Consider the following 16,810-nt stretch of genomic DNA (forward strand, 5'->3'; position numbering starts at 1 on the left):
GTGTATGTTGGTGTGGGATTATCTATTGCTTGATTTTTCATGGATGTGTTTAGCTTCTTTGGGTTGAATTTTCCCTTCTAGTGCTTTCTGTAGGGCTGGGTTTGTAGACAGGTATTGATTAAATCTGGTTTTATCCTGGAATATATTGTTTACTCCGCCTATGGTGATTAAGAGTTTTGCTGGGTATAATAGTCTGGGTTGCCATCCGTGGTCTCTTAGTGTCTGCATGAGATTTGTCCATGATCTTCTAGCTTTCATAGTCTCTATTGAGTAGTCTGGTGTTATTCTGATGGGTTTACCTTTATATGTTACTTGGTCTTTTTCCTTTGCGGCTCTTAATATTTTTTCTTTGTTCTGTGTGTTTAGTGTTTTGATTATTATGTGGTGAGGGGACTTTTTTTTTGGATCTAGCCTATTCGGTGTTCTGTAAGCTTCTTGTATCTTCATAGGTATTTCTTTCTTTAGGTTAGGAAAGTTTTCTTCTATGATTTTGTTGAATATATTTTCTGTGCCTTTGAGTTGGTATTCTTCTCCTTCTTCTATCCCTATTATTCTTAGGTTTGGTCTTTTCATGGTGTCCCAAATTTCCTGGACGTGGTTTTGTGTTACGACTTTTTTGTCTTTAGTGTTTTCTTTGACTAACGAATCTATTTTCTCTATCGTGTCTTCAGTGTCAGAGATTCTCTGTTCCATCTCTTGCAATCGGTTGGTTATGCTTGTTTCTGTAGTTCCTGTTCGTTTTGTCAGAATTTCTATTTCCAGCATTCCCTCAGCATGTGTTTTCTTTATTGTCTCAAATTCATTTTTCAGATCTTGGAATGTTTCTTTCATCTGTTTAATTGCTTTTTCTTGGCTTGATTTGATTTCTTCCCATTTTTTGTTCGTTTTTTTCTTCCATTTCTTTAAGGGAGTTTTTTATTTCCTCTTTAATGGAGTTTTTTATTTCCTCTTTAAGGGAAGTTTTTATTTCCTCTTTAAGAGAGTTTTTCATTTCCTCTTTAAGGAAAGTTTTTATTTCCTCTTTAAGGTAGTTTTTCTTTTTTTTTTTTTTTTTTGGTTTTTCGAGACAGGGTTTCTCTGTGTAGCTTTGCGCCTTTCCTGGAGCTCACTTGGTAGCCCAGGCTGGCCTCGAACTCACAGAGATCCGCCTGCCTCTGCCTCCCGAGTGCTGGGATTAAAGGCGTGCGCCACCAACGCCCGGCTGCAAGGTAGGTAGTTTTTCATTTCCTCTTTAAGGAAAGTTTTTATTTCCTCATTGAGGGAATGTTTTATTTCTTCTTTAAGGGCCTCAATCATCTTCTTAAAGTCATTTTTAGGGTTGATTTCTTCTGTTTCTTCTGTCATGGTATGTTTAGGTCTTACAGGTGTAGAGTCACTAGGTTCTGATGTTGCCATATAGGTCTTTATGTTGTTGCCTGTATTTTTGCGCTGGCGTCTACTCATCTTTTCCTCTGTGCGGTGCAGGTGGTGTCTGTGTCTGAGAGTGCCTCTCTTGTTCTAATTTTTAGTCTTGGTTTAGTAGGGGTTCTTGGTTAAATTGGTGCTATTGGGCTGTTTCTTCAGGGACAGCTGATTTCAGTCGGTGAATTATATACTTATGATTCTGGTGATCTGGTTCAGTGGCTGGGTAGTGCCTTCTTCTGTGTTCCCAGGTCACGTTTTGTTCATTTGTCAACTCCTCAGCTGATCTTGTTTCTTCAGACTTCAAACTGTAGGCATCTGAATCCTCTCCCAGATGGGTTTCAGCTGAGCAGGGTAGTCTCACCAACACCTCCAAGTTGTTGGGTTTCACAGGATCAGCAGTTGGGCCCTGGGTTGTCCCCAGACAGAGTGCCCAGACTCGCCCTGGTTCTGACCCACGGAGATAGCCTCTTCCCCAGGTGTTGGGGCCAGGGGTGTCCCCGCTCCAAGCTGCGTCCGCCCCTCTCCGTCCCCGGGCCTGTCCACTCCTGCGGCCCGCCGCCACAGGCCCACCTGTGTCCACTTGTCTCAACCGCTGGGCCCGTATATCCCTGTCAGCTGCCGCTGGGTCTGTCTGCCTCTGCGGGCCGCCAACGGGCCTGTATGTCCCTGCCGGCTGCCACCGCGGGCCTACCTCTGCTTGTCACTGCTGCCGGGGGCCCATCCACCTCTGCGGGCTGCCACCAGGCCTGTATGTCTCCGCCGGCTGCCGCTGGGCCTGTATGTCTCTGTCGGCCGCTGCCACTGGGCCCGTCCACCTCTGCAGGTCGCCGACCTGCGTCCGCCTGTCTCTGCCGCGTGGCTTGTCTACCTTTGTGGGCTGCCGCCAGGCCTGAATGTCTCTGTCGGGCGCCACCGCAGGGCCTGTCCACCTCTGTGGGCCACCGCTGGGCCTGAATGTCTCCGCCAGCTGCCGCGGGGCCTGAATGTCCCCTTCGGTCGCCGCCGGGCCTGTCCACCTCCACGGGCCGCCACCACAGGCCTACCTGCGTCTGCTTGTCTCCGCCATCCTGTTTTATTTTATTATGGCTGGTGTTTCCGGTGATCATCACCTGATATTGGCAATTTTTTTTTTTTTAAACTGCCAAGGTCCACCATTGCAACCAGACTCTTGGAACGTTAGTCCTGCCATATATTTGCAAACCTTGGCTGTTTCCTATGATCCTTTTATGTCTTTATAATCATTATCATTTTAAATGGGTAAGTCTTAAGTTACAATGTTTAGCTGCCAGAGCCAGGTATATTTGTGTAGCTTTAATATTTATCAAATATTTTATTTATTAAACATATGTTGTTATCTATTTAAATTTTCTAGAAACTTGTTGAACATTTGGTAAAGACATAAGTACTTAGGTGTTACATATTTTTAAAAGCAATAATTATTTGCACACATATATACAGTTGGATCCAAGTTACATACATACATACATACAGTTAAAGCTTGCTTACATTTCCAAGACATACACACATATAAGCAGTTTGCAGAATCATTAGCCATTTTTAAGATGAAAACCAACCAGAATTAACTCTCATATTTAGTATTTGCAGGTATAAGAAATCATAACAGTTTACTGATCTTTTATAATCTTATATATCAAAGTCTTTTTTGTGATTTTTCTCAGTAATCTAGAAATCTAAATTTGCATCAGTACTGTACCTCAGACAAGAAACTGTAGGTTAACCTCATATAGGGAGTGACATTCCATTCTTGGAGCCAGATCCTGATCAGGTTTTAGCTCCCGCCAGCTCTGCCCCTTGTCCATATGGGAGCCCAGCCAGAACCTGTCTGCCCTAGCACAAGGCAATGCTTAGTTCCCAAGCAGCCAAGCCTCTACTCCACAGCTTTCTGAGTGAGCCTAGCCCTCTCAGTGGTGTCTGGGGTCCCCAAAGCAGCCACTGCCTGCAGGACTCATTGTAGAGCTTTTTGTTACCTGCTGCCTGTGCTCTGTTCCCTCCCCAGCCCTATCACAGAGGGAGCCGAGGTGGCTGCTTGGAGGAAGTGGGAGATCCCAGCAGGGAGAGTGGTCTCCAATGGGAGAGTGGCTAGGAGAGCTCATCTTCTGAGCCCTTTTGGAGGATTTCTTTTCCTTATGGGAGCCCATCCAGTGTCTCTTCCGTCCCCCACCTCATCAAGGTGGGAGCCGAGCTGGGCTGCTGCTTGGGGGAAAAGGGGGGGATCCCAGCAGGAGGAGTGGTCTCAGCCAGGAGAGTTTACCTCCAGAGCTGTTTTGGAAGTTTGTTTGTTTTTTTTTTCCTGCCCAGGCGGGCGGATCTGCATGAGGGGGGTGATTCCACCATTAGTCTCCCGGGTCCTCTGGAAGGACCGGGTTTTTTTTTTGTTGTTGTTGTTTTTTTTTCTTTACACTTGATTTCCCCAAGAGGGTAAAGTGGGGAAATGGTCGGAGGGCAGCCAGGGCTGAAGGGACAAGGGGAGTGAGGGGAGTTTGAGAAGGGAGAGGGGGAGGTCTGGGTCCCAGCGTTGCTGGGGCAGGTGAAGCGGTGAGAAACGGCTTCACCCAGACAGGTGGATCTCTAGCTAAACTCTCCCAGACCGAAATATAAGGCACTTGATCTGGGTGCCCGTGTGGTCCTTGGTCAAAGATCCGAGCCTTCACCTGTGAAATGAAGTCAGTGTTAAAAGTCCCATCCTCCCCACTTCCCCGCCAGCCGACCCCAAAGGCCAGCCATTCCGAGGAACAGAAGGTGATCCATTTCTTTTTTCTTGACATCCAGAGAGGCATTGTGAGCCCCAGCGAGGACATCCTCCCAGTTATCTAAAGTCAAACTTAGGGGGGTAGTCAGTTGTTGCCCCATGGAGAGGAAATTAAAGAGCAGAAACAGACAAAGACGCAGCGTGCTGGCTGATTTGTCTCCACAAGCAAAAACACAAATTCAAATGGGAGCGGCTGGGATAGCCTCGCTCCCCCAAGGAAGGAGAAACTCTTCTTCTTCAGATCACTCCGGAGGAGACCTCCAGAGTGGGGACCTGGAGACTCTTGAGCACGTCTGCTCTCCTACACAAGTCCCAGACACAAGCCCTGCACACTTCTGCCGGCACCAAATACAAATGCCAAATCAACCAGACAAAGGACAAGACATAATAACATAAAACAGAGATCGAGCTCGTGTTTGTTGTGCCCAGATCGTAAGCCCCAGAGAGACCACCAAGGACAAGCATACCAGAATGCAAAAGCAAGGTTTTTCTGTTATAAGTCATGACAGGGAACTGAACTCAAGCCATCTCAAGTGAGGCAGAGAAGAGTTAATCTTTCTTAGGGAAGTTAGTTTTTATAGGCAAAACCCATAAAATTTCTTAGAGGGGCGGGGGTTAGTACGGGTCCATCCTTGATTGGTCCAGTTTTTCCCGGGCCTGGACTTTATCTTATTCTAGCTTATCTGTTTGCCCTGTCAGGAGTTTTACAACTCATCTCTGGGGTCTAGTCATGTTATCTCCAGAGGGGCATCTCGAGGTTAATTGGTTACCATCAGACATCCTGACTCTGTTCTTTTGTTCCTGGGGCTGGTGCCATCATTTCTGGGGTCTTGAAACTGGCCTGGGTCTATCTATATTGAGATATCTTTGTCTAAGGCCCCCTTTTGAGACAATAGAGTGAGGGTCTTGTTGTGCCTAGATCATGTCCCCAAAGCTGCCACTGGAGACTTTAGGTACAGAATGCAAAAGTAAGGTGTTTTCTAAGTTTACCAGCCTCCAGAGAGGCTCTTCCAAATCTCTCACTCACAGCAGGGAGGTTAGAAGGAGGGCTCCCCTTTCTTTGTGAGGCTAGTTCTTAAAGGCACAGACCATATAATTTATTTTAACCTGCCTCCCTTTTTTTAGTCTTTTGGTCAAATATCCTGTGTTTTCCAAAGTCCCTGTAGCAGATACAGCCACCTGGGGAAAGGGCTCTAAGTTCTTATCTACACTTAGGAATCCTGGTTTAAGCTTCTCTTTGTCTGTAGGGGATAGAGTGGGGGGTTTTACTCAGGTGTCACACACACTCATACATTTCACTTAATTTCATATAGAGAGTGCAAAGAAGAACACAATGGAATGCAGATTTTCAAAAGGATGGTCATGAAACAACATACACCTTTCAAACTAAACATGCTGATGCATTTGATAATGACTATGGAGGACACTGTGGCAGCCACGTTTATTACCTGAATTGACAATGTAATGAAAATCTGTGCTGCTCAGGTTTATTCCTGGCATATGTGTTTGACCCCTGTTCAAACCATGCAATGTCTCTCCATGGCCTCTGACATAGTCATGTAGATCAATCAACAGGAACTGAACATCCTCACCCAGCATATCTTCCCATCAGAGTTTTCCAGATATGACATGTCTAACACAGCAGGGTTCATGCATGAGCTGTAAACACAAGGAACTCCCTCCCTCACACTGACATTAGAATACAATGAAAGAAGCCTGGGAGGAAAGAGACAGGACTGCTCAACAAGGGGACCTGGACTGGACCTGTGAAGAGCAGGAACCAACATGAGCACTTTGCTTTACTGGTTGGATATGGCAGTGCCCATGTGAAGGACAGGGAGGAAGTGGTTTTGTTCTGGCTCACTGTAAGAAGCATCTGCACACAGTGGAACCTCTGGAGTAAGGACAGGGGAAGGCATCCCTGCTGCAGCGGCAGAAAAAGACCCAGGAATGTAACCAGAGCAGCCACATCAGTCAAGAACTGCAGAATGGAAATGAAGAAATAATGGAGTCTCAGATTAGATATGAAATGAGCAAACTGGAAGAAATCAGTGAAACCAGAAGAAATCAGCATCAGGTCATAACAGTGACAAACACATATTAATATCCAAAAAGAATGAACAATCACTACACACAAGAATGTTTAAGTAAGGCAATGAGAATTCTTCCTCACATAATAAATGCAAACAATTATCTAATCTCCAAAAGTTAATGTCTTCAACAAAAAAAAAGTATGTTAGTGAAAAACCATTAAATTACAAGTGAAATGTGTCGACAGAAGTTAATCACAAATAGTTCTTAAGTCAGCAATGTGCTGATTGCATGGATTTGTCATGGCGTTCACTGTAAGAAACATGAAATGAACATAGAAAGTGCTTCTCATGACCTTGAATTATGTATAAATGTTTTCTGACACAGACTCAGGTATCCCAGGTGAATTTTTGGTGAAGCATGGGAAGATCAAAGGGTCCTGTCTCCCCTTCACAAATGCAGAGATGACAAGGATGTGCAATAGAGTAGACTGGAGTTTCTTTTCTATCACAGGTCTGTTTACTTTAAATCACATGAATACACACAGGTCTGTGAGTTCTTCCTCACCCTGTTGACTTGACACAAAAGCCTGGCACTGGAACCCAAGGCCATGAGAGTTTTTCATATGTTCCTGCTTATGGACTAGCTCAAGAAGCTCAAGGCCAGGTCAGGATATGTTGACACAGCCGTCGTGGTCCGCCCGACAGAAGGGATGGAAGACCTTTCAACGTTAAGAAAACCCAGTCCTTAATGTGAAGCCCTGAGTCAGCTTCTCTAGTTCCCATTCTTCCTGCAGAGGGTCCCTCTGTGTGTGTGTGTGTGGTGGGGGGGTGTATGTGTGTCCTCTCACCCCGAGTCAAAGCTTCTCTGTTGTAGGGATTCTGGCAGATCTGTTGACTGGTCCCTGAATTTCCCACGTGGGACTTTTGTTTCACCTCGAAATTTTTCTCTCTTAACTTTCTGACTGGCAGAGATCTCAATCATAACCTCAAGACCGTACACTAGGCCGTCTACAGAGGTCAGGAAGGAGCAGACCCCGTTTGCTCAAAAAAATAATGAGAAATCTGAGAGCGTCCATGAGAGCTTCCCCACCAAAGCTGCTCAGTGAGCTCCCAGCTCCACCTCACGAGCAGGCAGTCAGCTGACCATCATTAGTTTGCAGTCCTGGACTTTGCACTATCAACTACTCCGCGCTACCAGGCAGCTCTCCTGTCCCAGAAGCCCGAGGCGGACTCTGCTGTCAAGGGGCGTCCTAAGGAAACTGTCACTCAGGGCATAGTCCCTATCACCCTCTCCCCAGCCCTGACCTGCAACCTCACGTGACCCAGCCAGTTCAGCACAGCACCTCCAAGGCAGCTTCTTCCGCCCTCCCACCCAGGTCCGCTCCCTCCAAGTCGGACCCCCGCACCCCGCACAGTGCGTCAGACGGCGCTGCACCCCGGACCAACCTCCATGTCAGAGACGCAACAGGAATGTAGAGCAGGCAGGACTTTCTCCCAACTTCGGGAAAACTGCTCACGTGTGGACTGAAGTCCAGGAGGGAATTTCCTGGATGGCTCACGGTGACGTCACAGTGCCGCAGACTACATTTCCCAGAAGTCAATGCGCAAGAATTCTTGGAAACCAGGCATGGTGTTTTCTCCTATTGTGGATTGGATTCTGGCTGCCTGCAGGAGAGTATTGGAGGAAGAAGCTGAGTCAGCAGGACATCCCTGGGGCATGAGCCTGGTGTTCACCTCCAGATCCACAACATGAGAAGTATTGAGTGTGCGTCAAGCCATTGACAGAAATATTAGCCCTGTAAATTTCTGGCCCATATTTTGTAATTTGAATCTTACTGCAGCGTTAAAAAAATCACGTTGACTCTGTTTTACTTTAAACTGAGTAAGCAATAATGTAGCAGGAATCTTAAAGAGTCTTATTAATAAAATCAAACCTGAGCTAGGTACTGGGGTCACACTGGACGATCAGAGAGCAGAACAGGCCACAGCTTCCTCACCTTGCCAGTTGCTCAGCTGATCCTGTTTCCTCAGACTGGATGCCTCTGAGGCCCCTCAAGGATGGAGTCATTCCGTTCAGAGGATATTGGTACTGGCCACATTGTATACACAGTCCCAATGGAGAGAACAATAAACGCTTCTATTGAGCACTACTTATACTGTGTAGGTAAACCTCCAATGGTTGGAGCTATACACCTTTTGAGTGTCTTTTTTCCTCAACAATCTACTACTAAATTTCCCCAACAGATATTAGCAGAAGTTTTTCTCCTAAGTCATTTGAGATCTCATCAATGGACTGTCATGCCATTGGAATGACTGAGTTTGAAGCCAGGTAAAGCCCAGGTGACTTCATCAGAGATAGGTGTCCTGGGAGTGAGTTAGAGATGTACTTATCTTTTTTACCATACCTTACCTTGGAACATGGAGGTTACATGAACATGATGGATAGGAATCTGGAGAGTCCCCAAAGATCAATCTGGACATCAGGCGATGCTTAAATGACTAACATCCAACTTGTCCTGATTCCCTTTGTGTTTGTTTAACCACTTCTCAATTCTCTACTCTTGTTTCACCTTTACAAGAATTCCAGTGTTCATAAACCATCTATCGAGTTTGTAGGACATGCACATTTCCTTATCAGCCTGTGCTTGTCCATTGACATCTTGTTTGCAGTCTTAATTCTTCTATGTATTTTATAAATAGTTTATCCTGGTATTTAGAAATACATTGTTTAGTAGCCTCACAATTACTTCCCATTTTCTACAATTACAGTCATTTCTTATGGAAATCCTCTCTGTTTTGGTATTTGCATATATTGCATTGCTATACATGAGGCTGTAACTTGGCCTATAGGCCTAGAACATCATGTTAGTGTCTGATTTATTTAAAGACAAACTATTTCCTTAGCCATATGTAAGAGACCAGTGTATCAAAAACGTACAGACCCAAATGGGTCTTTAGTTTGTCATCTAAGTGGGTGTGGGAGAACTCCATGTGTTCTTCAACCTTTTCTAACTCCAGGGTCCTCAGAGTAGCACTCCATCCATGCCTCTTTCAGTTGTGATGTTCACTTAGAATGTGCTCACTCTTCTCTGTACATGGATTTTTCTTTTGGGCCACCAGCTCAAAACAAACCATCATGTAAACTTATTATTAATTAGGATAGCTGTGGGAGCCCAGTCTCAGGTTCCTCGTGGCTTTACCCAGCAGGTCCGAATAGAGGATGATCAGGACCACGGGCCTGAGTGCAGGTGTCTGAGATGGTCTGCACTTGGCTGTGCTGGGGGAGGAGGTCTTTTGCTCCACCCCTTGGCATCTCTATAAAAACCCTGGGCCAGAGACAGTCGGGGCCCATTGGAATAGGTTCCAGGCCCTCTTGAGGCTATCCTTTATCTTCTATCTGTTTATCTCGGCAATAAATCCTTCTATTTAATATTTCCTGCTGCTCGCACTCAAGAAAACTCTAGGGAACTGTGGGGGTGGTGGGTAAATGCCCCACAGAATGGCGCCTGAATAGGGACTAAAGAAAAAAGAAAAAAAAAAGGAACTAAAGAAAAAAAGGGGGCCGGGCGGTGGTGGCGCACGCCTTTAATCCCAGCACTCGGGAGGCAGAGCCAGGCGGATCTCTGTGAGTTCGAGGCCAGCCTGGGCTACCAAGTGAGCTCCAGGAAAGGCGCAAAGCTACGCAGAGAAACCCTGTCTCGAAAAACCAAAAAAAAAAAAAAAAAAAAAAAAAAAAAAAAAAAAAGAAAAAAAGGGGGAACAAAAAAGGGGGGACTAAAGATAAATGAACAGGGACTAAAGACAAAGTAATAGGGACTAAAGATAAAGGAAAATAACAGTTTTATTAGAGAGTTTTTGGTGAAAGTGCTGTCAGCCCTGCCAGTGGAAAGGCACGCCGGTGTTATGGAATATATATATATATATATGTATGTATATATATTGGGAGGCAGGGGTTTTATCCTCGAGAGAAAAGGAAAGCGGACTGGAAGGATGTCCGATGCGGCAGCGAAATTCTCTTCTGTCAAAATATTCTATCTTTTATCCCTTTTTCAATTTCTATCTGTGAAAAATAAGTATAAGGTATAGGGTAGTAATATAGTTTAGGAAAAACTTAGAGGTGTAAGATTGTGTAGGAAAAAATAAGTAAGGAAACTAGACAGAAAAACTCTTCAATTTTCTAAGTTCGGTGGCTATGAATGCAAACTCGGGGAAAAATCTTTCTTTGGGCTTTACAGGTAGTAAAAAAGCTCCTTTTGAGCTTATGGGGAAGAAAAAGTTTCCTATGGAAGCTTTTGTCCTGGGGACAGCTGAAATGCTAAATCCAAACGGCAAGAGAAAGTGATTTCTCCCTGATGCAAAAATGGGGCTGTAAGAAGTCAAAGTTTAAAGTTGAAGTTTTGAGAAAAGTTGGTCTTTCTTTCTCCTGGGGGAAAAATCTTTCTCTTAAACTATAAAGCTTTTCTTGGAAAATTTGGGGGGAAAATCTCTCTAAAAAGCCTTAATCTTTCTCAAAAGCTCTCTTAAACTTAAAAACTAAAGCCTTTCAGAACTGTGTCTCAGAAGGACAAAAATTAGAATCACCTGAAGATATTTGTATGGGGACCACCTGTGATTAGCTCTAAGGGAAAACAACAAACCTCTTAAGACAGCAAAACCTAAGTTCTTTCAACCTTTAAAAATCCTCCCTGCGCCGGGCAGTGGTGGCGCACGCCTCTAATCCCAGCACTTGGGAGGCAGAGGCAGGCGGATCTCTGTGAGTTCGAGGCCAGCCTGGGCTACCAAGTGAGTTCCAGGAAAGGCGCAAAGCTACATAGAGAAACCCTGTCTCGAAAAACCAAAAAAAAAAAAAAAAAAAAAAAAAAAAAAAAAAAAAAATAAATCCTCCCTGCAATGCAGGAGGCAGGGACAAGTTCCTAAAAACCCTTCTAAGTTCTGTCTCTTCAAGCTAGTAAAAGACAGTGGGTCAGAGTACCCTGAGGGAAATGCTTGAGAGAGTGTGGGTGAAGAGCTACAGAGAGCCCAAAAGGGCAGGAAACTTTACTTGAGAAAAGCAAAAAAGCCAAGCTTTTCAGTTACAGCCGAGCTGAGGCATCAAGGGTTTTGGTTGTGTGAGTGTTTCAGAATGAAAAGGTGCTCCTAATCTTCCTAATGCAAAGATCCCCTGAAGCAATGCAAACTGTTAGCATTGTATCCTTGCTTCTCACCAAAAACCCAGAGGCGACTGGCCAGCCTCTCTGAGTTGGAGTGCATTTCGGGGATACTAGGGTTCCTGCAAGTTGTAAACTTCCTGGAGCACAGAGCTGAGGCAGGAAGGTGCAGGACCCAGGGGAAGATTGCTAATGAATAAACAAAGCTAAAGCCGGTGGGAACAGCACAGTTGTCCACTTTCCTACAAGTCCCAGGTTGATAGGTCCACAACTGCAAAAAGAAATCTGAGAAAAGCTTTCCTATCAGAGAAAGGACCTTTCTGGGAAAACAGTAAAGCTGAACTGTGTCTGAAGCAGTCATGCTGCCGAGTCAGAACGCTGTCTGGGGAAAGAGCCCAGCCAGGGCAGAACAGAACTATCCAGGAGTAAAGCTTTCTTTTCTGTCAGAGAAAGCATCTCTTTGAGAAAAGCTTTGTTTCAACTGACTCCCTGAGATGAGTGAGTGTAGCCCTGAGGGGTGATTGCCTCTGGCATAAGCTTTGTCCTTGAGCACCCAGACAAGCAAATGCAACCCACTGGGGACTGGGCCAGGTGAAGGCCTGATGAGGCAAAGCACCTGTTCTAATGGGAGTTTAGAAATGGCGAAAACCTCCCTTGTTCGATTTTCAGTCTGTACGCCAACCACGCAGACCCCCGAAAACAGAAACGGACAAAAAACCCCTACCTTCAGTAGCAGGGAAAGCCGCCACTGTAGTGTCGGAAACTGTTTCTGGGGTAGAGGGGCTAAACTGAGACCAAACTGGGAACTGACTGGGAGAAAGACTCTGAAGAAACAGAGGGGACAGATTCCTCCCCAGAAAATGCATGACCTGACAAAGCTGCTAGAGTTTGAGGCAGATTCAGGGGGAGAAAGAAAGCCAATACCTCCAAAAGCAGCTAGCAGAGGAACAGAGCCTCAGACAGATACCTGAAGCTCTGCATCGGGGGGGGGGGGGGGGGGGGGGGGGGGGACAAGCAAAATGAGAATAAGATCAGTGGGAGAAAATCTCTCTGAAAGAGCTATGGAAAAGCTGTTGTAGATGATCTTGGTTTTCACTGACTAGCTAAAACAAACACAAGCCCCGAGGAAAGTTGCTATCAGAAATGCCAGCCTCAATGCGCGCTGATGAGGCAGGTGCAGTTCTGATCGGGGCCAGTGTCAAATGAAGGAGAGACACCTGTTGAAGCCAGCTGAGGAGAGACCAGAAATCTCCCAATGTGCCATAGCTGAAAATGTAAAATGTGTTTTCAAATCTCCGGTTGCAAAGGCAAGAGACTTTGTTCAAACCTCCCAGGCAAGTCTAGTAAAAGAGAACCAGTTGACTCTCAGACCCAAAAAGAACTATGGGAAATGAATGATATAAGGAAAATGATATAAGGGACTGATATTATTATGGACTGATATAAGGGAAATGCATTCTGGGAAATGTAGTTTTTCTGCTAAAGATGGCGACATTGCCCTGAAACACTTTTGTCAGCTCGAAAATACGCTCATGGTAAACTTAAAATACAGCCTTTAAAAAATAAGGAAGAAAGTTATCTAAGAGTTTAAGTATCAGTTCCAATGAAAGATTGCAAGTATACAGAACTAGGTGCTTCACGGTTTGGGGCTAAGTTGGTAAAATGCCTTATTTACCCTTATAGCTGTGCAAAATTTTTACAGTACTTGGATGACAAAAAGCTACCTATAAGAGCAAACAAGCCACTTTAAAATCCTTAAAACAAGGGAAAGCAGTTTATACACTGAACGTTGTCTTAGATATGAAGAAACTTACATTGAAATTAAAAGTTCTTTACCTTTTGAACAAACTGCCTGCAATGAGTAATTCCTTTGCAAATCTAATAAGGAGACAAGGAAACAGGCATTCAAAAAAGAAATGACTGCTTTGTAGATGGGAAACAAACTTCAGAAAATCTAGCTGTCTTACAAAAGAGTTGCTTCACCTGAAAGTTCCCTATAAGAAATCAATGCTAAATATCACCGCTGCTAATAACATCAGGAGTTAAAGCTAATGAAGTGAAAATACTAAATCCTGAAACTCAAGTGAAATGGAAAGATCCCTGCTCGGGATTATGGAAGGGTCCCTATCCTGTGTTAATATGGGGTCGAGGACATGTTTGTGTTTTTTCACAAGAGGAGAATGAAGCTCGGTGGTTACTGGAGCGTCTGGTAAGGAGCGTGGAACTAAGAAAAGTCAGCTCCAATGACATTCCTATAAAGGAACCAGAATGAAAGTGGCTCAATTTGTGTTTCTGAGGTCGTGTCACTGGTTAATGAAAACAGTGAGGAAATAAGAGTTCGGAGCTGTGCTGCTTTTGGCTTTACTAGCTCCTTTAGAAAAATACCTTATATCACCTAATAGCTGTGCAGTTTTTTTTTGAAGAGCTTACAGCAGCTAAATACGGTAATTTCACCCTCAGAGTGAAGTGAAGTTTTTTTCCCCCGGTAGAACGAATCAAAAATACTGCTGTAATAGAAATGTTTGTCTGAATTGAAGAACTTAGGGGAACTACTATGAATTTGGGTGAAGGGACAGCCTCTAGTTAAAAACCATTTACCACTGACAGTAACTCTCTGCCGGTTCCAGAAAGGCTGAGAGAACTGGGCAACTTTGGGGTGTGGCTTTGTCCCGAGAATGTTACAATCCCCTAGCAACAAGTGTCACAACTTTATAATGACAACACTCACTAAATCCCAGTGCTTTATAACAAAGCTGACTATAAACTCTAAACTTTACAAATGATGTACGTACTTCCTGTCTAGTTAAGAGAATCTTTCTAATAGAGATGGTGATAATAATTAAGAGTAAGAAGTAGAAAGACGAAAATAAGATATGTGAGTCTGTAAAAATTCTGTCTTGTTATATCTGTGTTAAGAAATCTTTAGGTGTTTGCTAAGTTAGATATATGCTAATGGTAGCCTATATAAGTTTGTAAAAATAGATCTATAGAGTCCCTTTAAGAATATAAGCTTGCAAAAAGTATCTAAGGTAGTATTAAGACATATAATAATAAGCTTGTAAGATGCTAGTTGTAAATGTAAGTTTAAATAAGAAATAAGAATATAAGTATATAAGAATTAATAAGAAATATATTTGCTAAAGTAGTTCTATAGTTTCCTTAAAGTATAAATAAGTAGAGGTTAATGTTATATGTGAGTTTGTAAAAATGTGTAAATGTTGAGTGAGTTTATGCTTAAGCACATGTTATGTGAGTTTGTCAAAAAGTATAAATGTTAAGTGTGAATCTATTCTTAATGCATATGGTGAAAGAACCCAAGACACAGAAGGTTAGTGTCCCAGTAGACTGCAAAGTAGGCAGTCTGAATGGTTTCAAAAGCTCCAGAAGCCTCTAAGAAGCTAAGAATGGCGGACGCCAGAACCAGCACAACAAGGAATCCACAGCTGAGATCCGTGGAAAATCGACACAACACAGAAAAACCTGAGCTAACATCAAAAACAGTGCGGTTTAGAATACTACTGTACCTAAAAAGGTCTTTGGCTTGAGAATAAAAGTTCAGAGATGCTTGTGTGAACAAAAATTGTTAACTGCAAAAAGTTTTGGTTGAAAAATGTCTCTTCATATTTGGAAGTGAAAGCCTGATACCAGAATTTTTCTTGTTTGATTCCAAGATGTCCTAGGATTGCCACAGCAAGCGATCCTGACCATTTTTGAAACCAGCCTCCAACCTGGGCCGCCCAACCCCACCATCCAATATCCGAAATTGGAACAATTCCGGCATCATCAATGGCCTGTATGGCATGAAAAAGCTGCACAGCAAAATCCACAAATGTCATACCCAAGGACCCTGAACATAGCCACTCAGCCTCCAAACTTCATGAGAGGCATCGGCAACCCTCCCCAGAGTCACACACATAGATATGTACATGTGAGAGCAGGTCAATGTTGTTGAGTGCATAACAAATCAAGTTGTTCTTATACCAACGCCATCTGTTGATTAAGTGTTGGCAATCCAGAATGTACATGTCCATTTATCTGATTTTGAATGTCTAAAGCATTGGAGACTCTTTTCACCATATCAGCTTGCTGGGTCTGTTGAGAAAGGGCAGTTCCTGCGGTAGCGGCAGCAACAGCAGAAACAGCAATGGCAGTAACAATGGCGGCAGTGATTCCAAAACCTCTCTTTGTTCTATGCAATTGGACAGGAAACTGGGAAGATGCCTCCATTGGCATCAACAGGAATTCTTCATAACTAACACATTGTCTCCATCAAGCCAGCAACTGCTAAGGCTGCAATTCTGAACAGAACAATTTTAATAAAGCACCCCCTCCCACCCCAGTATAATAAACAGAGAAAGGAGGAAATGCTAAAATTTTTCCCAGAATAACTGACTTTAACAGACTCCTCAAAAGTCAGGATGAGATGGAATAGAATCATTAAAGTTTTATCCATAGGTATACAGGCCGACGGACGGCCCATAGTCCAACCACTAGCATAAACAGAAGAGAGAGGGGGCTGTATATCCCTACAGGCATCAGCACTGGGGGATTTTTTACCAGGCTCCAATACACCGTCTCCAGCTTCACTTGATACATCAGAAGCAGCATTTCTCATCTGTCTCTATGACCGGGAATGCATGGGCACCTGAACTTTGGAAGGCTACTACTCGATACTCTTTTACATTTGTCCATTTCTAATCCTCATAATAGGCCGGAGGTAGATGTGGCGCAGATAGCTGAGTGCCATCAGCACCCTCTTTGCCTAAACTGTCATTTGGTTTCACTTTACATTGTTTTAATTTTTTTCTTTAACTCTTTGATTTCTTGCTTCAATCTCTCCTCCTCCGAGTCCTCTCCTTCTGATTCTGACAACTTGGTCTCCAAGCCCCATAACATGTCTGATTTCTCATCAACAGCGCTTACAAATTTCTTAGTTTCTTCCTCTTGAACCTCATTCAAAAGTCTAGTAGCATCAGCTAATTGTTCTTGTACTTTAACTTTCTCTGTTAGCAAGGCATCTTTAACTAATCTCCATAAGGAAAATGTAACTATAGGTAAGTTATCTGGGCCCCTCTCATGAAGGGCCCTTTGTAAGTCCTGTTTCACTTGTTTCCAATCAGGGATATTCAATCCCCCTCCTGTTAAAAACCAAGAACTGACTTCTGCAACAATTGTAACAAATACGGCTGCAGTACTTTGCTTAATTTCTGTTCCTTGCTGTTTTAAAACCTTAGTGATCTCAGTGGCCATCTGAGATATACTTGTAGTGTTCCCCATGGAACATGCCTTAATTACTCGTATCCCCAATTCACTCCGTTGCTAGCCCAGGAGCAACCCCGTCCTTCAAACCCTGCTTTCCAGGTCTTGGTGAGACCTCCACTTGCCATGCCTGCACAGCAATTGGGCCCAAAACCTGGCGAGGAAAGTCGGGATGAACACAACACACACCAGTCAAG

The 16,810-nt window shown here is 43.9% G+C and overlaps 1 protein-coding gene across 2 annotated transcripts in view; it reads right to left on the bottom strand.

Moving 5' to 3' along the window:
* Positions 1-9,555, bottom strand: part of LOC143268732 (uncharacterized) — a 30,024-nt gene extending 20,469 nt beyond the window's left edge. Inside the window, exons 1-2 of one of the 2 annotated variants that reach the window (XM_076552258.1) lie at positions 8,205-9,555; positions 7,654-7,872 (exon numbers count right to left, since the gene is read on the bottom strand). In XM_076552258.1, the coding sequence (XP_076408373.1) occupies positions 7,654-7,659 (6 nt within the window). In that variant the 5' untranslated portion in view covers positions 7,660-7,872; positions 8,205-9,555. Of the gene's footprint in view, positions 1-7,055; positions 7,283-7,653; positions 7,873-8,204 lie in introns of those variants that run through there. The other variant, XM_076552259.1, reaches the window with a different exon arrangement.
* Positions 9,556-16,810: the final 7,255 nt, after the last annotated feature.

Source organism: Peromyscus maniculatus, chromosome 15 (assembly GCF_049852395.1).
Source record: "Peromyscus maniculatus bairdii isolate BWxNUB_F1_BW_parent chromosome 15, HU_Pman_BW_mat_3.1, whole genome shotgun sequence".
In the NCBI taxonomy this organism is placed as follows: domain Eukaryota; kingdom Metazoa; phylum Chordata; class Mammalia; order Rodentia; family Cricetidae; genus Peromyscus; species Peromyscus maniculatus.